The sequence below is a fragment of the Emys orbicularis genome, chromosome 1, assembly GCF_028017835.1.
Source record: "Emys orbicularis isolate rEmyOrb1 chromosome 1, rEmyOrb1.hap1, whole genome shotgun sequence".
Classification (NCBI taxonomy): Eukaryota; Metazoa; Chordata; order Testudines; family Emydidae; genus Emys; species Emys orbicularis.
Window position 1 is genome coordinate 31479193 of NC_088683.1, and position 23406 is coordinate 31502598.

Sequence of the window (23406 nt, forward strand, 5' to 3'; positions counted from 1 at the left end):
TGCGTGCCTCAGTCTTTGCATCGCTGTCAGCTAATGTGATGCAATGGAACTATAATGCCGTTATATAAGTAGGCTTGGAAGGATTAGATTTTTGTTGGTAAATGTAGATTTCACCATACACATACAAACCACAGAAAAAATATTTCCATTGATAACTGAAATGTACAGATAGGCAAAGTAAGAAAAATGCTGCTTTTTAGAGTTGATGTAACAAGACTTACTTTGTATATTTTGACATGAGATGTTGACAATTTGTGTTTCAACAGTTTTATAAAGGTTTAACTTTTTGAATGCCAAAATCTGCTGTCATTAAATAATTTATTGTCTATCTCCCCATAATTTCCCTCAACTCTGAAAAATTTAAATAGGTAAAAAAGACTGAACCCCATAACTTTGCAACTGGGAAAATTTTATTTGATAAAAATCTAAAAAGATGCTTAAAATAAACATCAGTATTATCTGTTGAAATTATAACAAAATATAGAAATCTAATTCTGCCAAGCCTATATATAGGTAAGACGTCTATCTAGCACCTGGCTGGGTGGAGCCAAATAAAGTGGAATTTTCACAATCCTAGGATGTAGCTCTAGCAAAGTACAGCGGCAGTTTACTATTTTCAATCCTCTGTAAACTTTTGAATAACAATAAACCAGTGTGCCACCTTGTTTGTTTCTACACAGATATGTGAACACATAGAGCTATTAAAATAATTATTTAACCATTCACTATAAATGTTCTCTTGTCCTGTGTTTTTTGTTTTGTGCATTTTACATCAGTTTGAGCCAAATACAGGTATCTTCTCTGTGTTTGTAAATTGCTGTGTACATTTGCTGCACTATATAAATATTTCATAATAACCATGTGAATCACTTTAAACTGACCAGCCTGATATTTTATTCCACAAATGTGTGTAAAGATAATTCAGTCTAGAAGGATATCTCATAGGACCCAAAAATAACTTTAAATAAATTATGTACAAGTTGAAGATACAATGTGACAGTCAACTATTAGAATATACTATATACATTACAAGATTTCAAACAGTTATAAGAACACAGTATATACACTTGTTACTATACTAGTTGTCTATAAACTGTTTGAATAATATACACATATATATACATATATGTACAAATGGTGTTAACATTGCTTAAACCACTGTTTCTCCTTTGGAAGAAGATAAGTCAAAGTATAAAATCAGAAAAACTACATAATTTTAGCCTATATATGTAGTGTATAACAAGCTTGTTCCAAAACTTGAAACATAATCACATGTAATAAAGTCCCTTATACAATGTATCCGCATATCTACAACTGTCTTCGTATGCTGTACATCTGCATTCATCTTCTGTAGCTGAAAATCTGGTTGTTAGATGATGTAATTTGGGAAGAATTAGAATTTTGTTTCTGTTGGCATCTGTGGAAAGAAACAAAGAGAAAAATATTACTTCTGGATAAAGACGTTTTTATGTATCTATCTTTCACTAAGCTATACAGGAGGATTTTCCAATCTAAGAGCACGCATGGGGAGATGGGGTTTAACATTTTCCAATCTCAATCATATTACCCTTAGTGGCAATTCTGCGGCCCACTATTTTGGGAATATTTCCCTCTCACTCCTTTACCGACTATCTTCCCTGATGCCATCCCTCCAACCACAATTACAGTCAGACCCCTGGCCGTCAAATCCAGCAGCTGTATCTGGCATTTGGGTAAGTGAGAATAATACTGTGCGGAAGAAGAGGCGCTCACTAAGCACAACTCCTGACATCCTTGTTTGGGGTTCAGTCACTGAAAATTTTTAAGGGCAGGTGCAACCTGAAATCACCTGTCCTTAGCTGAGCCTGAGTGTGGAGCTTTCAGCCAAGGTGGAGCAGCAGGTTTGAGCTCCATCCCCTTCCTATACAGGCTCCAAGAGTAGAACTGCTCCAGCCCCAAGTTGTAGGAATATTCAAGGGCTGTGAACGCTTGGGAGGAGTGTTGTGGTGAGGAGGGAGGAGGACAGATCCAGCATTGATAAGCAGTGCTTATCACATCAGCTGACCTCTCCCCATCTCCCAATGTGGAAGTGCGTCCGCCTGTTGCCAGCCCAGAAGGCCATGGATAACTTGTCCTGGCTGGGCCATAAACCTCCCACTATGGCTGTGGTTTGCCTTAAATAAAGTGCCAGCTACCAATCAGTGAAAAAGTTAAACAAACTGGATAGCTCATGGGGATGGAGCCTTTTACACCGAGGGGTCACTTTTTGAGTCTGACCCAGGTGGTCTGTGATTGGACATTATCGTCCTCCTGTTGGTGACTCGTGGGAAGCAAATTGACTATCTCAGACCCTATGGCAGTGCTGAAACCATAGCACCATAGCCAGAACTGGCACCTATGAGCTCAGTGAGCCTGAAGAGTGAGTGGGCTTGGAGTCTGAGCCACACTCAGACCCCTAGAGGTGGGTACAGGACACAATGCATAACACTGTGAGGCCAGTGCCTGTGCTTTCTCTTCTCTCTGTTGTGGCCCAGGAGCTGGTGAGGCAGCACCTTTCACAAGTGCTTGACTTCAGCCTAAATGTGTTTAGAAAGTGAAAGCGCTGTTGAACTTCTGTTGCTGCTGACATGCAGGGGGGAAGGGAGAGGGGCGGCCTTACCGTGTACGCCCGGTTGCGTAATTCGCCGTTTGTATTGATAATATAATGATCACTGCTTCCCATCTCCTGTGGTGAACAGAGGGACTCAGGGTTAGAAAATACCCTCTATTTCCCTCTCTTTTTAGCTAATTTCAAAGGTAATATTGCTCTAAAGACTCAGAAAATGTAACTCTTGAGAATCTTGGCCATAGTGTTCCCTCTGTCTGTGCCGCTGGAGGGGACAGAGTCCTAGTGGAGCAGGGGTTGGTGTGGTGGAAGTGCATTTTCTGCGACACTCTTCCTTCCCCTCCTTCCAGCCTACTCTGCTGCTGTGCTCCACTGCCCTGTGGAAGCAGGATTGGGATGGGGGGTGGCGCTGCTCAGTCTATGGCGTCATCTCTTGCTTGCCCTGCAGCATCCCATGCAGAAATCTAAGTGGAAATGAGGTCTTGTCTACACTCAAAAGTTGCACCAATTTAACTGACTCCGTTTAGAAGCTATTTAAATTGGTACCATTGGTGTGAACACCCTTCAGTTGGTTTAAGAGTGCCTCATATGGATTTAATTTGAGCTGATTCCTTACTGAATGAAGCTAAATTTATATCAGCTACTTTTAAACTGATGTAAAAGAGGCCACACATGGGGCTTGCACCAATTTAATTACATCAGTTTCTAAACCGATTTAATTAAATCAATGCGACTCTTGAGTGTAGACAAGGCCTGAGAATCCAAATCCAAGCATCATCTCCTCCCCTGAGTCCCTCCTGCAATTGCTGCTGTAGGGCAACCATGGAGTAGGGATCTCTGCAACCCTGGAGGAGCCAAGTTGCCAGCAGGGAGGGGAGATGGCAGAACACTGCAGATAGGCTGGTTCTCCAAGGACCTGGGAATTCCCTTTACTGTGGCTCCATCAGAGTGAAAGGCCACACCCCTGCCTTTATTACAGGCCTCCGAGCCCTGTCCCTTCAAGGTGACGGTTTCAGGGGAACTCTACTGCATGCAATTTCCTGGGCTTCCTGCATCCTCCGTTGGGTGTCCTGGTAGGAGGGGACGACCCAGCCCCTTGAGACTGTGTAAATAACTGCACTGTGAGCAATTTAAGGTGTTACTCCAGAGAAGAATGAACACATAGCACAGTGGTTACCTTCATGGGTTTGAACTTTGGTGAGCAGGCTCCGTTCTTTTCTACCAAAATGTGTAAAACAGCATCGTGAATGCTGATGAAAAACATGGAGGGCTTAATCTCCTCATCAAAAAATGCACATCTTTCCAGCTTGTCCAGGAAGCCCTCTGCAGAGAAACAGAATCAAACCACAAACGAGTGACTGACAGGCCTGCAGTCGTTAAGACAAAAATGAATTCTCAGCATATCCTTTGAATGAGCGCACAGAATTTTCTAAGTGGGTTAGTTTGTCTGCCACAAGGCCTGATTCTCCACTGCCTTGCCCCTTTGGCATTCACTGTGCTAAGTGGGCACCAAACAGTACATTCTCAGCTGGTAGCATTTCACATCCATCTTTTGTGCACTTTGCACAGAAGTGATGATACAAGGTGCACAGGAGAGGAGAACTGGCCCTTGTTGTTTTGTCTCCTCATTTAGGCCCCATCCTGTGGTGCCTTATGCTAACTTGTAAGGGCCAAAAAGTTTACAAGCAGTGCGTGGGGGTTTGGGTTTGGAGAAACCCTACCTATGGGCTCTATGTATCCTCTGCATCATGCATGAGACCTTCATGGCAGGTCTCCGCAGCACACTGCGGATGGGGCATGGGCAGTGTGTCCATGTACAGTCTGGCTCCATATGGCTGTAATTCTGCATAGCCAGTGTCCCCTATGGCCTGCAATATTGGGACATGGTTGGTCTGTGTGGGTTCCTGAGGCGTCACTCTTAGTTTGAGTTCCCCAGCTACCTGTACAGCACATGTTTATGCAGGCTCCCTTTGCTGTCCCAGGACTGGGCGCTCACTAGCTTTCAGGGGGGAAGACAGAGAGCATAGACAGAGGTGATATTTTTTTATCCTTCTAAGTCTGAATATTCACAAGTGGACTGAACCTCACTCTGGTGGGGTGAGGGAAATGGAAGGATGGGGAGATCTAAGATGGAGGAAACCATGAGGGTACAAAACCCTGAAAGGGGAAAAATGGGCCCATGGGTATTATGGGTGGGTGCAGATATTTTTACACATCTGGGTCCCATTTCCTCTTATCCACCCTTGGTCACAGTTACATGAAAGGCTGACTTTAGCCAGTAAAAGCTTTATCTCATTTCAAGTCTGTTTAGTTTGGCTTGTTAGTTTTAATCAATTAAAGTCAGTACTGCTGATGCCTGCAAGACTCATCTAGTCAGACTCAAATTAGAAGCTTTTAAAGATTCTTTTAGTATAAAAATTTGGTTTGCCCCTTCTAATTGTATGGGGAAAGCAGTGTGTTGATAGAAGAGGCATAACTGATGCACGTCAATGAGCAATTGGTTGCTTAAAACCAAGATTAACAGAAATGGAAGAACTTACCTTGTGCTCCCACAATATACACATCCACATCAACCCGGACGAAGTCTTTTAAAGTCTGTTAAACAGAAAGCAGGCATTCCTTAGAAACTAACTCTTTTGCCATGAACTCAACAGCAATGACAGTGATTGTCTACAGCAGGTATACGGTACAGTTGTAAGATAGCATTTGTATTTTGAGCACAAATAAATGGATTTAGGCTGCCATTGGAGTTAGTGACAAAATTTTCATTAACTTTAATGAGTGCAGAATAGGTTCTTTAGATTAATGCTGGACTTTGAAGCCAACCTTCTTTTGTAAGATAAATTTAAAAAGTTTATAATATATTTTAAGAAAAGGATCAATATTAAATAATATTAAGAGCTGAAAATGAAAATCTTTGATGGAAAGACAATGCCCCAGTGTGGTAAAGCATCATTGCTCCTATGTTATAGCTGAAGAAACTGAGATTTCAAGAGTTAAAGGACAGAATTTTCAAACATAAAGCTCAAACAGAACTGCAATTCCTACTAAAGTTAATGGAAGCTGTGGGTGCTCAGTTCATATGAAAATAAGGCTACTGTATGGGTGCCAAAGTGACTTGTCCAAGGCGACTGTGGAAGTTGATGGCAGAAACAGGAACAGAACCAGGTGTTCTGATTCCCCGTCTTATGTTTAAAACCTGAGACCATGATTCATACCTTATTGCTGTAAAACTTCCAGAACTGTTATCTGTTCAAGAAAGGAGTGTATAGCCATTGATATAACTGATTGGAAAATGTAGATGAAAATGAAAAAAAAATAGTTTTTATCAAAGTTTTCCATGAAAAATTTAAACTTTTGTCAAAAAAATGAACACACAAGTTTTTGATGAAAACTCAACATTTTCCATAGAAACCAGACACTTTTTGTGAAAAATTTCAGATAGGTGCAAACCCAATTTTCTGTGGAAAAATGGTTTTGATGGAAAATTTTCAACTCGCTCCAACCATTGAGTCTTTATGCAATCTATTACTGATCTCCTATGCACATACAGGTGTACCTTTAAGAAACATAGTACATTTACATTTTTTCTAGTTGTAAGCCCTGGCTAGTTGTTTCATGAAAGGTAATTTACCTCTTTGAGGACTCTCAAGGCAGAAACATCAAAAAATGATACTGCTGTGAAATCAAGAATGAGGCTGTGGATGTCAATTCTGGGCACGGTGATGTTGGGAGGAAGTTCTGCATTCCAGTCAATTTGAAATGGTAAATCTGCCATGTTAGTGGGCTGATCCAGCTCCTCTATTTTATTGTTGTCCAATTCTTCATCAGAATCATTCAGACCATTAACAGTGCAAATAAAGGATTTCTGTATTAAAGAGAAGAAATGGCCACAGTAAACATTACAGCCTCAGGTGTTGTCCAGCGATAAGAGTACACATTGATGTGTACACTTGAATAGTATACTGAGGCACTGGAGAGCTGAAGCACTGATTGAATGCATCATCATTCACTACTTGTGCTTCACACTGGAAGGAATTCTACCTCCCTGTAGTTAGGAGCCATTTTGAAATTTCTGTTTTGTTCTAATTAATCAAGGATTTAGCATATGCGCCATAGCCCACTGAATGGTAAGACTCCTCTGACTTCAGTGGGCTTTGGGTCAGGCCCATAGAAAGTGTGAAGGATTTCTCCTCAGAGAAAACCAAGTACTAGTTGTGAGCAAACATTAACTATAGGTCAAAACTTTTTCTCCTTGGGATCTGGTTCTACAGTCTGAGGGCAAACAAAGATCGTTCTGAAGAGAAGAGAACTTTGCCTAACATTAAGGCTGCAGACCGGGGTCCAGGGTGTTTATATTAACAAACTTATTTTTTAAGCTTGTATTTAGTTTAACAAATGATAATATGTGGGAATACGTATCCAGCCTTACATTATATTGACATGGGGGAGGGTTTCAAAGGCACAATGGGCAGTTAGGTACCCAAGCCCAGACCCTCAAAGCAATTTAGGTGCCTAATTCCACCCTTTGAGGATTTGGGTCTCAGCTCCCACTGAAAGTCCATGAAAATGAGATGCCTAAGGCCTGGTCTACACTGGGGGGAGGGAGGGGGGTTGATCTAAGATACGCAACTTCAACTACGAGAATAGTGTAGCTGAAGTTGACGTATCTTAGATCTAATTAAAATTACTTACTTTGCGGGATCGATGGCCACGGCTCCCCCGTCGACTTTGCTTCCGCCTCTCGCCGAGCTGGAGTTCAGCAGTCGATGGGAGAGCGATCGGGGATCGATTTATCGCGTCTACACTACATGCGATAAATCGATCCCCGATAGATCGATCGCTACCCACCAATCCGGCGGGTAGTGTAGACGTACCCTCAGTCTCCCATGTGCCTTTGAAAATCTTTCCCCTAATTTATACCTCTCATCTCTGCTAGATAATAAGATACATAATATAACACTTACAGGTGTCATTTGCAGCTCTCCTTTCTTCAGCATCTTTCTGATTTTCCTCAAAGCTTTATTGCGTTTGCGCAACACCCGCAATGGATTAAAACCAACCTGCAAAATAACATCTTGATTAACATTCCAGATTTCCTTTTATACAAACAAAAAAAATCCCAGTATCCTCGGATCTGAGAGAGAACTTGATATTATTCTAAAAAGTGATTAGTGCTAGTAAATTCTTGGAGAGTGACCAAGTAAAAAAAAAAAAAAAAAAACTCCAAACAAACCTTAGATGAATTCACTATTGTGAATTAAAATCAAGTACAGAACTGTCTTGAGAAAGATAGTTTGTTGCGTTTAAGCAAATGATATGAATCTCCGAACCAGATTCTCATCTCACTTACACTGGGGTAAATCTGAAGTTATGCTTCTGGACACAGTGGTTCCATTGTTTAAAATGGATTAACATGGTGCAACTGAGATTAGTGTTGGGAATAGGCCACATCCCGCCTGATTGAATTGGCCTCGTTAGCACTAATCCCCCACTTGGTAAGCAACTCCATCTTTTCATGTGCGGTATATTTATACCTGCCTACTGTATTTTTCACTACATGCATCTAATGAAGTGGGTTCTAGCCCACGAAAGCTTATGCCCAAATAAATTTGTTAGTCTCTAAGATGCCACAAGGACTCCTCATTGTTTTTGTATTCATGGGTTTGCTGGTATGAATAAGGGGCCTGATGCAAAGCCCACTGAAACCAACGGCAAGGTTCAAAAGGCTTGGGCTTGTGTTTACTTGGTATTGCCTCAGCGCAGGTGGCTGGATGTGACCTCTCGAGGTCCCTGCCACCTCTACATTTCTATGATTCCATGTTCAGGGTGAGCAGGCCTTGGGCTTCAGTATCTCCAGTATTCTCATAGGACTGGGATTATATGGTTCACTCTATATGCATCCGAAGAAGTGGGTTGTAGCCCACGAAAGCTTATGCTCTAATAAATTCGTTAGTCTCTAAGGTGCCACAAGTACTCCTGTTATTTTTGCGGATACAGACTAACACGGCTGCTACTCTGAAACCTGTCATTGATAATGGCATCACTGACCCTGAGTTAGTCAATAGGTCAATAACGTGCCATCGCTGGTAATTAGTAACAATGATCAATGATGGGATATTAAAAGTTACTACAGAGAACTTTTTTCCGGAGGGTCTGGCTGGAGAATCTTGCTCGCATGCTCGGGGTTCAGCTGATCGCCATATTTGGGGTCGGGAAGGAATTTTCCTCCAGGGTAGATTGGCAGAGGCCCTGGAGGTTTTTCGCCTTCCTCCGCAGCATGGGGCAGGTGTCGCTTGCTGGAGGATTCTCTGCGACTTGAAGTCTTTAAATCATGATTTGGGGACTTCAACAGCCGAATCAAGGGAGAGAATTATTCCTAGAGTGGGTGGGTCAGCTTTTGTGGCCTGCATCATGCAGGAGGTCAGACTAGATGATCATAATGGTCCCTTCGGACCTTAAAGTCTATGAGTCTATGAGGTTGTTCAAGGAATTATTCTCTCTGCAAGGCTAAACTGTCCACTCAGTTTGTCAATTATTTATTTTAGGACTGAACTACTCATTAATAATAATAAATAAATTACCCTTTCCTCATGTATTACTTCTATCAATGTAGAGGGAAGAGGCTGACTGTTGGGAGTGAGAGGTATAAGGAAACTGGGTTGCTGTGGAGGGCAGTAATGCTGATGATGAAAGGGGGATGTCTATTGGTTTTAAACAACACACCAGCCACCAAACATGTAATCAGTAAGATGTGGCTTATCATCCCTTATCACTTGGCTCCTGTGCTGTCACTTGCCCCCTTCTTCTGCCTGTCTTTTTAGACTGTAAGATCTTTGGGGAAAAAACTGTGTCTTACTCTATATCTGGGGAGCGCCTAGAATTTCTTGGTTTTACTGCAATTTAAATAGTAATAATAATAATATCCTCTTGTGTGTCCTGTGTGATTGTGGCCTTTTTTTTTTCAGAGGGACTTTTAAGAAAATATATCATTACAGTAGAAGTTCAGCACAACTGTAAGATAGGCTGTCATTTTCTTTCTTACATACACACACTCAGTATTTGAAATGAACGCTGAAGACCAGGATGCCAACCAGAGTTTAGGATGGAAACTAGCCTAAACATTTTTGTCTATAGAGGTAATTAATGATAATAATGGTAATTGTAGTTGTGTGTTTCCACTCTTTTTGGGCTCAGTTCTAGGCTAATTAAATCATAAACATGCTGAACGTGCAAGTTAATTATTATTGTTAATTATTAAGTTTTATTTATCTTTAATTTATTATGTAAGTCATTCATTTGAACTCAAAGTAATTCATTTAAAGTGATTGCTAAGAAAAAACTTACAGCGGTGATAAGTTTCTCCTGAAAGAAGTCAATATTAGCAAAGAATATCGGGGCTGGACAGCTGAAAATCTTCACTCCCTCTGGCTCGTATATCTACACAACAAAGTAAGGGCGTTACTTACAAGTGTCTATTGCACAGAAATGCACGCAACAGATGATGTAAATAAGATACAGGCTCTTACATCTACATAATCCTTTCTGTTTTTGTAGATGTTGCTTCTTCCAACATTAGCCAAAAGAGTGCACTTTGGACTGCAAACAAATACAAATCAAGTTATTTATACACCATGCTGGAACATAATGGAATGAACAATTGCTGTTGTCTTAAAAGTCTTATCTTGCTGTTGGAAAGCTGTACTGCCTAATGGCTGATAAAATAAAATTATCTCAGCATTATGATAATTGTACTGGTCATGTAATCAATCTAAGAGCCTTTCACTCTAAACTAAGAAAGAAAATTAACTATGAAAAGTAAATTCAAATGGGAGAAGAGTATCTATATTGACAGGGTGCTGTAGCTTATTATGGGCCAGACTGTGAACCCCGTACTCTTATTGGCAAGCGTTACGCACATGAGTAATAATTAGAATAATACTTAGCTATATAAGAGCTAGGTATAATTATTATTATCTAGATTATATAGTCCCATTGAAGTGTGATTCACATGCCTTTTCTCATTAACAGGGAGCAGAACACAACATTCCCCTTGACTTATAATATTTAGTATCCAGAATTATCCCCTAGAATTGATTTTGAGTGCAAAGTTGCAGGCCACATTGAGGCCTGGAAAATTTGGTCCTCTATGTTTTAAATGAGTTTATTTTCAACATGCAGTCTTGATAGGGTTTACGTTATATTCAACATTTACTTACAACTGTGTGCGGAACACTATGGTCAGGAGTTCAAATCCTATTGAAACTCCTAGTCCAATAGCAAGCCCCAGTATTACAGTACATAGGAAAGTCACAATCCATATCATCTGTAAAAAATATACACAATTTCAGATGTTAAATTACACTAGGAAGCAAGAGTATAAACCCAGATAGGGAACCAGAAACTCCGGGTCTGATCTCAACTGTGCCTATGCTCTTGGGTAAAAATCTTTCTTAGTTAACAGAACTGAGAGAGTGAGATTTACCAATCTCATGGGTGTGCTGGAAGGATAACTTAGTTAGTTAATGCTGGAAAGTCTTTTTGAAACTGAATGCTGTATAATAGATGTGAAGTGCTGATATATTAAAAAAGCATGACTTTGTATACAAAACTAGTTGAATGCGCTTAAAAATATCTGGCAAAAGGACAAGGTAGAATGTAAATCATGATATCGGGAAAGGTAATATTTGTGAATATAATCTCGTATCGAGAGAGGAAAGTTTAGCTACTGTGAATGTATTTAATTGAAAACTGGAAGTATTTAAATAATAATTATAACAACACTTGGAATTTTTTATCACAGGCCTCAAAGTGTTTCATCATGGGGGGTAAAGATCCACATCCTCATTTTCGAGCTGGAAAACACTGAGGCCCACAGTAGCTACATAACACAAAAAGTGAGTGGCACTGTTCGGCACCGAACCCAGATCTTCTGATTCTTAGAGGTATGCCTTGTCTACTGGCAATGCTGCCTTTCAGTCATTTCTTTAGCTTTATCATTAGCAGTAATTGCCAAGCTACACTGTAAGTAATGATTCATTTACATAGCTCTCATTGGCAGTAATGGGAGCTACATACATGTATTGAAGTGAAAGTAGGTCCATAAATGTGTAGCCAACAGGCCAAATATTTACCAATTTTTCTGTTACTTCTTTATATAATTGATTTTGAACGGTGGGATTTTTTTAATGAAGAAGACTGATGAAATGGGTGAATGTGAAGATTAAAGAGAGAGAACTGAGCTAAAAGAGATGAGACTGAGTGAAAAAACATTTAAAAAAAATCTTGTATAAAAATAAAAATGAGGTCAGAGATATGTTCAATGCAGTAAAGCAAGGCAAGCTGTTAAAAATAAACTAAATCTTTAAGAGAATTTGCAAAATAAATGCCTGTGCAATTGGATTTTATTCTTAAGTGTAAATTGGCTGCTACTTACACAGTCATATTTGTCCTTTTTCCATAAAACACCTATTTCTTTGAACTGCATAAGCATCCCCTTTAAATTGCCGAGAGCCAAAGCTGCAAGGACTGACTGTTAAAAACACAAAAGAGAGCAAATGCCGAATGTTATAATTACAAGATTCTAGTAACAGACACAGAGCATGGGCCAGAGGACAATGGGTTCTTCCTGCTACATTGACGCTGTGGGCCAGGATGTGCCATTAAGCTAGAGCACTGTATTAGATGCCTTCTGCACCTCCCCTTTAAGATAGTGGAGCATGTGCTTCTATTTGTGGCTGGCCTGCTGCACTGGCCAGTGCAGAAGAGGGTGGGGCCACAGCAGTGGTGGTGCCAGTCTTTGTGAGCAGGGAATGGTGGGTTATTGGTGGCACTGACCACACACAGCAGCACTCTCCATTCCGACCTGGTGCAGAGGGGAGGCCCTGGGGGTGGGCTGGAAGATGGAGAGTGAGCCCACCTTGCACTCACCCAGCAGTGGTGACTCCTGTCCCGCAGGACTGGACCTGGGACCCCACTGTGGGTATTGTGACCTGGCGCACAAGGTTACAGCGCCATTCAGGTTTGGCCCAGCCACTCCTCTGTCATGACGGAGAGCTGGTTGGGCCAAGTTGGACTGAATGGCGTTATGACATTGCACACAGGGTCACGGTTCCATGTTGACACATGTCACAACATATGGAACAGGGAGCCTGGCCCAGCCCTGTGGGACAGGAGCCACTACTGCCAGGGGAGTGTGGGGTAGCCCCGTGTGAAAATTTGTGTTGTAACCTTCTTTTGTCAGTTGCACAACATGCTTGAAAAGGTGCCACATATACATCTAAAGGCTGCCGGGAGGTGGCAGGGGGCTGTTGCCCTCCATTAGCTCTGCCACTAGGTTTTTCATTGCCTCCTCTTCCTCCTTCTCCCTCCCCTATTTTCTTTAGGGCCCTCGCAAGGAGCAGTCCCTGGGCTCAGGAAAGACCAGGGGCTGCATTTGAGCATGGCCCCTTAGCTGGAGAAGCAAGTGGCCTGGTTAATCAGAATCTGATCTTATCTATTTGGAAGTTTGTGTGTTCACTTCTGTGATGTTTGGGTGTCCATGCTGACATAGCATGTCAGTCTGTACTAACTTCTCTGCAGGGGCTGGGGAGGAAGGAGAGGAAAGTTGCATGTCCCCATCAGTCCCATCCCTTATGAAAGACCTCCTATAGAATTTAACAGGCATAGGGTTATGTGGAAGCTTCATATGCTTTTGCAAAATTACTCTAAAACTCTATAGTGTTGACTAGAGAATGAGATCCATGCTATGGATTTTTGACCTTACTATAAATTTCTAAATCATGGACATAATTCCCTATGTAATTATCAGAGGGCTCAAAACACCTCTAGAAGTGTTACCATTTTCTATTAAACTCTATTGACTATAGATCACTTCCTCCCCATACACGTGAGGTTCAGGGAAGGACCAGCTGACCCTTCCCATCCATCCATGCAGGCAGGGACAAATTCACACTTGGAAAGTCCCCTCTATGCATTGAGCTGTGGAAAACAATCAGGCCCTGACATAATCCTGCCCTGCTCCTGAAGTCAATAGCAAAACTCCTATTGACTCTAGCTGGAGCAGCATCAGGTCCTTGATGAGCAGGAATAAATCCTATGCAAAAGTAGAGAATACCTTCTGTAATGGTTCCAGGAGGAATCCAATGGCCACGATGACAATCAGGACAATGACAGCAGAGAGAAGACCAGCAACCTGTGGAAGAAAAGGATTTCACCATAAGTTTGTATCCTAGAGCACTTTGTGCAGCCAGTGCCATGTGGCATTCAGCTCTGTCAACATCTTGTATTTGCAATACCTGTGTTTTGCCTCCTGTGCTTTCCTGCACACCTGATCTTGACAGCGATGTACTTGCAGCAAATCCGCTGAATGCGCCACAAAAGATGTTACTCAGGCCAAAGGCAATTAATTCCTAACAGAATAATGAACATGAGGTTTTTTAAAGAAACAGTTCTGAAAAGATAGTTCATAAGCCAAAGCATTTTTAAAGCTATGTTCATTTGCAATGTACTATGGTCATATTGATTTAAATGTTTCTTGTTTACCTGGTTGCCATTTATGGGGTAATCATACTTGACAGAATATACTTTAGCGACCGAAAAGGCTACTGCAAATCCAACAATCGCTATGGAAAAAGCGTCACCCACACAACTTTGGAAAACCCTCATATCAAGTTGAACAGGAGGCTTAAATCTGTAAGAGAACCCAAAAGAGAGAACTGTGCCTTAACGGGGTGCTTAAGAAAACAGTATGGCAAGCAAAGCATTCAGTGAGCTTGGTGACAGTCCATCTCTTGTGCTATTTTAACTGTGCACTTTTCTGTAGAGGTGGGACCAAAACATAATCTTGGCTCTAAATGCCAATGAACTTCAGGGATGTTTGGATCAGGATTGGGACTTTTCAGATTGAGTCCATTCCCTACGAATCTGCAATCAGCTCAGTTTGCAATTCAATTACCAGGCTCTCTTTACCGGAAGTCAAATCCTAAGGTGTCAAGCACCTGTAATGAGCATTATTATTTGTAAGATACACACAAGGCCCTTCCTAAGTCAAGGGCTGAATTGTTGCTGAGGCCTTGCACAGGTCCTCTGCACTGGAGTGGATTTCGCTCTATAGGAAAAAACTGCTGTGATTTGTTCTGGTTCTTTAGATAGTTAAATAAATATTTGCTAAGGAAGGTCAGTCACTAAGTTTAGATCTTTTCCTTATTTCCTGCTCCCTGGCTTTTTGGACTGGAGCTTTTGTAGTCCAAGGGCAATAAAAAGACATTCTTCAATGAGCTGGTTTTTCAGTGCCCTTAAATTGATCAGTCTGAAATCTGAGGGTCGGAGCCTGTTGAGCAGAAGTAGCTGTTCCTCTGCTGACTTCATCCACTGAAGCACCAGTGACTGTGAGCACTGCCCTGTAGGGGCAGTCAGTAACATTTCTGTCATCAGCAAAGGTTGCAGCAGTGTATTGTCATGTTATGTTTCTTTCTCGTTACACACTTCTGTGCTTATATTCTAAATGTAGGTATTTATGCCCTACTTGTCATGGGGGATTTAGAGATGCTATAGTAATCTAAGCAAACTGAGTCGTAATAATGTAATGAATGCTGTATGTGACCTGGTCAGTGGGGTGAAGTTATTATATATTGAGTTACAAGACATTTTTACATGAATGTATTGTTCTAGTTTAATAAGGGGATGTGGGAAAAGCAAGCAGGAGAGCAACACAATAATTACAGATAGGCAACCTCTCAAGAAACACATTAGACAATACAGGACAATGATCTACTTCTAGGCTGTTTTGCCAGGCTGAAAACTAATAAATCAAAGGGTTATAAATAGGTAACAAACTTTCTTTGGAGAGCAAGAGGGAGCTCAATTGTCAGGAACTATTGAGGGGGACAGGCTTGCTTTAAGCAGACTATTTGGCTACTGGATACCACTGTTATTGCTGCTGGAAGGAACAGAACTACAGGCACTGAAGACAGGTCAGGCCCGTTGAGATAATCATAGTTGATCACAGGGGACTGCAGCTCAAGGATTGGTCTGAGTACGAGAATTGCACGATTCCACTCTCAGAGAGCTGACGGCCTGATACCTGAGTCAGGGTGTGCTCAGAGACCAGGATGGGGCAGAAGAGCAATTAGTCCGGTAACTCTGACACCCCTTTTCCTAGTATTCAACTGGTCATTTCACACAACAAGGAATGAATGAATTAATTCTCAGTTTCTTGGAAGAAAAAATGCTTTTCATTACTGAATAGCTCTTATATACTGAAAATAAGTCTGTTGAAAGCTGTGATATTGTTGAATGCAAAAAGTTTACTTAACTGCTCAGAAGTAAGTTAGTTTTATTAATGCAGAGTATTTAATTAGAAGGCAGAGATGGGCGAATTCTGTGGCTAAGAACTTGTTTAGAAAGCATATTGTGCTCCACCGGAAAGTTTCAGAATTATACACTTACCCTTTTTCTAGTTCTCCAATGACATCAACTTGAAACCTCTCTTTGAAATTACAGGCATAGGATATACCTGTTGCTATGACTGTCTGTAAGGTAGCAAAATTATCTACATTAGGAATTTGCAAATAAGACCACAAAAAAGTCACTATTTCAAACCATCCTTTCGCTTCTTCCTAGCAAACATTGCCTCTTTGATGTGCTTTCTAATGTCCTTACTAGTGGTAGATTAGGCCTCCAAAACTAGACATTTTCCTGCTATTCAGAGCCGAGGCGTAGCCAGCATGGGACATTTGGGTGGGCCTCGACTTTGGGTGGGTGGGCAATGACAGGGGAAAGGGGTAGGAGGGATCAGGGAGGCAGGAGGGATTGGGGGGGCCCGCCTCCCCTCTATCTCTCCAGCCGGCCTTGGGGGCGCGATAGACACTCTGGCCAGGGGTCCCCCTGCATGCACCCAACTCCGGGAGGAGACGCTGCTCTCCAGCGCACATGGCTTCTGGCACCCATCCCTGTCCCACCGCCCCACGCCGGGTCCAGCTCTCCAAGGCAGCAGGCTTGTCTTTTTTGAGGATCTCCTCTGCCACCGCCACCAGGTCACCCGCTCGCCCACCCTCGTCTGGTGCTCCCTCTCCTTCCGGTTGGGCCGGGGGCACCCAGTGTGCGGCGTCCTCCAGCTCTGGGCAGGACTAGTGCTGGGGCCGGACCAGAGCCGGAGCTGGGGGGGTGGGCCTGGATGCTAAGTGGGTAGGCCATGGCCCACCCGGGCCCACTCATGGCTACGCTCCTGATTCAGAGGTAAGTTTTAGGTGTTACAGGTGTGTCTGTGTTCGTAACCCACCCCGAGATTCCAGCAATCGTTCTCATTAGTGGTGGAATACATCCCTACAAAATGGACATTTTCTGCTCTCCTTGAGTAAAAAAAAGTACTACAATAGTCTATAGTACAACAGCAGTGTTTCTCAACCCTTTCCGGTTGGGGACCCCTTATTCAACGTTTTGTGACCCCATTACATTTACTATGAAAGCAAGAGTAAACACTGTAGCCATGATACAGGCTATATACTTTATTTGTGTGTGTGTGTGTGTGTGTGTTTTAAGAAGCCGACGGAGAATAATGGACCTTGAAGAATATAGGAAAGGGGGAGTGAGACAGTGGGAGAGGGTCAACTGCATGGACATGAAAGGGGCAGAGCTACTGCACGTAATAGATCAAAGGGTTATAAATAGTTTGATCTCAAAAACACTGAAAGTTTTGGCCACCCCAAAGTTATTCTGGAAATCTGATTTATTGATTGCTTTAGATTGTAATAACATTTTCAAGCCTCGTGACCCCCCTGCCAGTTGTGACCCATCAGTTGAGAAATACTGCTCTGCAGTTGTCATAACTATAAAGGGAAGGGTAACAGCCCTCCTGTGTACAATACTATAAAATCTCTCCTGGCCAGAGACACCAAAATCCTTTTACCTGTAAAGGGTTAAGAAGCTCGGGTAACCGCTCGGGTAACCTGGCTGACACCTGACCCAAAGGACCAATAAGGGGACAAGATACTTTCAAATCTTGGGGGGGGGGGGGAGGCTTTTGTTTGTGCTCTTTGTTTTGGGGGTTGTTCGCTCTTGGGACTAAGAGGGACCAGACATCAAGCCATGCTCTCCAAATCTTTCTGAACAAGTCTCTCATATTTCAAACTTGTAAGTAACAGCCAGGCAAGGTGTATTAGTTTTATCTTTGTTTTCTCAACTTGTAAATGTTCCTTTTGCTAGAGGGTTTACCTCTGTTTGCTGTAACTTTGAACCTAAGGCTAGAGGGGGTTCCTCTGGGCTCTTTGAATCTGATTACCCTGTAAAGTTATTTTCCATCCTGATTTTACAGAGATGATTTTTACCTTTCTTTCTTTAATTAAAAGCCTTCTTTTTAAGAACCTGATTGATTTTTCCTTGTTTTAAGATCCAAGGGTTTGGATCGGTGTTCACCAGGAAATTGGTGGAGAAGTCTCTCAAGGCTACCCAGGGAAGGGTTATAGTACTTGGGAGGGAGATATTCTGGGCGGGAGGTTTCCCAAATAACTCATAAATAATTTGGGTGGTGGCAGCAAAACCAGATCTAAGCTGGTAGTTAAGCTTAGAGGTTCTCATGCAGGTCTCCACATCTGTACCCTAGAGTTCAGAGTGGGGAAGGAACCTTGCCAGCCGTAGAGTTCCAGTAGAATGCTGTAGTGCTTGGTTTTAAAGGGAGTGTCTGATTTTACAGATAAATCAGACATAAAACATTTCATGAATAATACTTTTCTCTCTAAAGATATGTTAAATTATAACACAGTGAAAGAAATGTAAAGCACATAATGATATCTCTGTCAGGATATATAAAACCCACAATGGTTTTTGTCAAAGACAGAAAAAAGACAGTAGTTGAGAAGAATACTATAGTACATAGAAACAGGTTTAAAACCCTGCTTTGGGTGGCACTATTGTCACTATACACTTGAAATAAGGAAGTGGAATAATCCTTACCACAAAGAGTTCAATTGGGATGGGCACTGGTAGTTTGGCTTTGTATCGCTCATTAATTTCTTTCACCACAAACACAATGACCAAGATAATAAGTGCTGTGACAAGATCTGCAATGTTTGTCTTCGTGATCTGCCCACCAATCTTTCCCAGAGTCTACAGAATTAAAAAGAGAGAGAGTGCTTTGAAATAGGCTGCCTTCGCTTGATGCAGTGGGCATCACCTTTTCAAAAAAAATAAAAATATGTATTTTTCTTTAATTATTATTTTAGTCAGGATTTAGTTCTGGTGGAATGGTTTGGACTGAGACTTCTGGCGAGTAAAGAATGATATTTATCCACAGATAGACAACAGCAGTGCTAACTTCTCCACAATGACCCTCAAACCTGACTTCCTGATCTCATCTCTAGGGGTGAGATGATGCATCTGTTTCCATGCTCTCCACTTAGCTTATCTGCTGAGACTGCTACCAGCAGGTGTGAGGAGTTGTGATACACATGCTTGCCAGCCAGGAACTGGACTGAGAACAACAAACAGCTTATTACATTTAGGACACCAGACAGCCATCTGGTGATAATAACTGTTGGCCACCACAAACCTGAGCCAGAGTGATAATGATAACATACAGGTGAAGGGCTCTATTTCCCAGATCCCAGGAAATCAGAAATTTTTGGGAAAAAATAACTGAACACATAAATAAATCTTCAGCAAGTCAGTTCTTTCTTTCTTTGTTTCTTTTGATTTTTAATCATGCAACCAGAACCCTGGGAGCTAAACCCAAATGAAAGACATCTACAATATTGTATTTATTTATATTCCAGTCCAATAAGAATTGGTAGATATAAGAAAATGCCTGAGACAAAGCTGCATGGGCTCTGAAGGACATGCTAACATATTGTAGAAAAGGTCATATAATTAGCCTATTTGTGCACCCAACACAATATCTAAATATCATTATTTTGTGACAATAACACATCTTTTTGCAAATTGCTTCTTTTTTTTTTTACTCTGAAGCTTCGGTTGGTGTAACTACTTGGTGATATAGAGTCTGATGTACTCTACTTGTCTATGTAACCCACACACCTTCTGGGTGTGGGGCTCTGTTCCATCTAGTGGCACTGAGACCACTTAGAGAGAGAGAGAGATTAATGACATTGCTTTACAGCCCTAGCTAAAGACAAGTGGCTTTTAGCTCATGCAGTAGAGACTCATGCATTGAGGTCCCAGGTTCGATCCCGCCTGCTGACGACCGGGGTCTGTCAGTGTTACATCATGTTGTTAGCAACTGAGGAATACTTACACAGAAAATTGAAAGTGGTTCCTTACATCCAGTAACCGGTAGTTGGAGTATGAATTTCAGTTGAGACACCACAACATGGATAGCTGCAGCAGTAGTGAAACCACTGATTAATGACTGAGATAGATAAATAATTACGAATCCAACCTGTAGTGCTCCCAAAAGCAACTGTAACACAAAACAACCAATCATTTGTTAGATGTAGTTAGAAGAGAAGCACAATATTGCTGACCCCAAACATTCAAAAATCTAAATATCATTATTTTGTGACAATAACACATCTTTTTGCAAATTGCTTCTTTTTTTTTTTTACTCTGAAGCTTCGGTTGGTTTATGAATTGTGAGATTTTTTAAAAATAATACATTTTTAAAAAAAATTTGCATTCTGGATTCTGAGCCTTTAGGGTTCCCTTGGTTCATGTTTCCAAGCTTTTCTCTGCAACCAAGAGGATTAGGAACTTACTTTTAAAAAAAATGAAAGCTGAGATTGTCACCTAATCTCATGACTCCAAGATCTGGGGCTTTAAGAAACACCCAAATATTGTGAGACTTGCATGACAGTGGGCAACACTGGAAGCATAAGTAACAACAGTCATTGCTACAGAAATCCTAAACCTCTGAGTTATACTTTTGAGTAAGGGTATAGATACACAGCAAAGAAAAGCCTGTGGCTGGCCTGAGCCAGCTGATTCAGGCTTGCGGGGCTGTTTCATCGCTTTGTAGAATTCTGGGCTCAGACTGCAGCCCCAGCTCTGGGACCCTCCCACCTCACGCCAAGTCAGCGGGCATGGGCCAGCCATGTGGGTTTTCTTTGTTCTGTAGACATATCCTAAATGTCCTTGCTGTTAAGATTTTCAGTGTATCCATATTTCTTACACATTATAAATCTTTCATGATGTGGAAACATATATATGCATTCACTACACAGGAATGTGTTCTACAGTATTATTTCCAGAACAAAATGGAACTAAATATATTTGTCTTCTTCTCTGACTTCATCCTTATATTGTATTACTGTTATATGGAGCTTCCTTCAATATGACTGTTTACCTCACCAATATAATGGCTCCATTCTGTTCTCAGACCTATGGATATGTATCACTGCCCCTCTAGGAAAAATCTGGATAATGATTTTGCAATAAGTGGGGCATTCTGTGCTTGGATAGCCTGTGGGATCGGGCCCATGCACAATAATTGTTTTTAACAGAAATGTAGCGGCATAGGAAAGGTAGGGCCATCCTTAATGCCCTTGTCAATAGCCTGCACGTCAATATCTGTAGAAGCTTCCAAATAGCTCACCCAGATGGCTCCTGGTCAATGGGACAGATTCACCCAGTTGGGAGGATGATGGTGGCGATGGTTTAATTTATAGTCCCTTGGGGCTGGCAGCACGGAGGAAGGATAGATAGATAGATATCATTATGAGGTACCAACCTGAAAAATTCCAGCAAGGAGTGATACAGTTGCTGCCACCTGTATCTTCTCGTCATCTAGTGCCGTAGAAGTCGTTAAAGTGCTGTTTCCAACACTCTCCTCATCGACTAACTTCATAACTACTTCTCCCACCATTATGCTCAGAACAGGGAACGGACCTAATTCACACAAAGTAATGCATTAAAGCTGGACGGGTAAAATATAAGTTTCCATCAACCACAATTTTATTTCATGTTTGAAAAAAGTTACAAAGCTTTCCCAAATGGAACGGTGTGTAATAAGTTACGTCTGGGGATTTTCATTTCTTTATTTTCCACATGAGTTACTAAAACGTAAGCTATGAAAGAGAGCAGAGTAAATACTGTGCAATATGACAACTTACCAACAGAGATATGTCTGGAAGTGCCAAAGAAAAAATAGCCTATGACTGGGAAAAAGGCTGCATAAAGTCCATACCCCGGGCGAACATACACTAGTAAAGCAAATGCTAGACCTGTAATAATAGAAAACACAGGGAAAGTTAAGCACATATTAGAGGTGGAAGTCTACAGGATCTCTCGACATGGACTTACATGGTATTTTGATCTTAGAAAGAACAAAAACAAAGCAAAATCATTTCCCAAAGATTACCTTGCAGGACAGCCACCAGCCCTGTGCTCAGCCCAGAGACAAAGTCACTCAGGAGCCATTCCTTGACGCGATATGCCGGCAACCAGGAAGTTATAGGTAACAAACCAGTGGCAATATTCTTGGCCTTTTGTGGGGAACATCTGAAAATATGTGACAAACCACAGTTCAGTCAGCTAACATCTTTGAGTCAGTCAACAGTGAAACCTAATCTTGATATATGAAACTAAAGGATAAGAATTTAGATTTCAGCCTGTCAGAGGTATCCAGCATGGAACAACCTGCCTGGGCCATAGCCCCACTGTTTTAGGAATATTTTTAGGCAAAAGAGTGACACATTCCTCCATGGTGGGACTCCATTAACAAGAGTTACACTAGGGGTCATCTGAGTTGAATGGATGGAGTTACCTCAGTGATTAACTGAACTGAATGGAGTTAAGGGATGAATTTGTCCCTCAGTGTTGAGAGTTAATGTTTGTTTTCTTCAGAATGGAAGAGGTGGATGTTGAAGAAACCAACAGCAAAAGCTGGGTGAAAGTCTTTATGAGACTAGCTGGAAGGAAGATTGTAAGACTCATAGACTCATAGACTTTAAGGTCAGAAGGGACCATTATGATCTTCTAGTCTGACCTCCTGTACAACACAGGCCACAGAATCTCACTCACCCACTCCTGTAACAAACCCCTGATCTATGTCTGAGCTACTGAAGTCCTCAACTTGTGGTTTAAAGACTTCAAGTGCAGAGAATCCTCCAGCAAGTGACCCGTGCCCCACGCTGCAGAGGAAGGCAAAAACCCCCCAGGGCCTCTGCCAATCTGCCCTGGAGGAAAATTCCTTCCCGACCCCAAATATGACGATGTAGTTCAGAATATTTGAGAGTTAGGAGGTAGCTCAGGGGATCTATTTCTAACATCAATATTTACAAAAAATGTTTCTTACCTAAAACATACCCTCAGATGATCCAAAAAGGTTTTATGGTATCTGTGCACTTTCTTATGTTCTTCACCAAATGAGTTCTCTGAGTATACCGGTCTGGCCACGACATACTGGTTGCCTACAGGTTCAACCATTTTTCCTGAAGTGCTGGGTTAGGATGGAAGATTCTTATGTATAGCTCTTCGACACTAGTCACTTAAAAACCTGAAAATAAATAACAGAACGTGCTTCTTAAACAACTCAGGAGGAGCATTATGAAGTGCACAGATGAGTGGATTCCAAACTGAGCATTACTACCTTTGAAGATCAAAAGAAACAGGATTAAGAAAAATAAATTTTGTTTTGTCAGAGTGACCTCCTTCCCTCCCCCTCACATTACTAGGGAGCACTTCACTAGGGAAAAAAAGCTATTTTTCCAAAAGAGACAGTCAGAATGTTGAGATTGGGTCAGGGTTAGCTTATCTCCTAGTCAAGTGTTTACCAATAAAATCTACCTCAATCAAGGGAAACTGATTGTTTTTAATATAATTTCCTGTTGTGACACTGAGCGTGAGGAACACTATGGGCTGCCAGGAAGTTT

At 41.6% G+C, this 23406-nt stretch overlaps 2 protein-coding genes across 2 annotated transcripts in view; one reads left to right on the top strand and one right to left on the bottom strand.

Moving 5' to 3' along the window:
• The window catches only part of CBLL1 (Cbl proto-oncogene like 1), a 42898-nt gene extending 33267 nt beyond the window's left edge, over window positions 1-9631 (top strand). Inside the window, exon 6 of the mRNA XM_065404184.1 lies at window positions 9553-9631. Coding sequence (XP_065260256.1) covers window positions 9553-9604 — 52 coding nt within the window. The 3' untranslated portion in view covers window positions 9605-9631. The remainder of the gene's footprint in view (window positions 1-9552) is intronic.
• On the bottom strand, window positions 1394-22960 carry SLC26A3 (solute carrier family 26 member 3). Its single transcript, XM_065404148.1, has 20 exons — window positions 22830-22960; window positions 21894-22033; window positions 21646-21756; window positions 21264-21421; window positions 19833-19997; window positions 18536-18688; window positions 16034-16116; window positions 14129-14276; window positions 13882-13995; window positions 13701-13778; window positions 12021-12116; window positions 10804-10910; window positions 10114-10183; window positions 9932-10024; window positions 7552-7647; window positions 6219-6452; window positions 5125-5179; window positions 3762-3907; window positions 2639-2704; window positions 1394-1417 (listed from the first exon to the last, which is right to left on the bottom strand). Exons 1-20 carry the CDS (start codon window positions 22958-22960, stop codon window positions 1394-1396), a joined length of 2268 nt encoding a protein of 755 aa, XP_065260220.1.
• Between the last annotated feature and the right edge of the window lie 446 nt (window positions 22961-23406).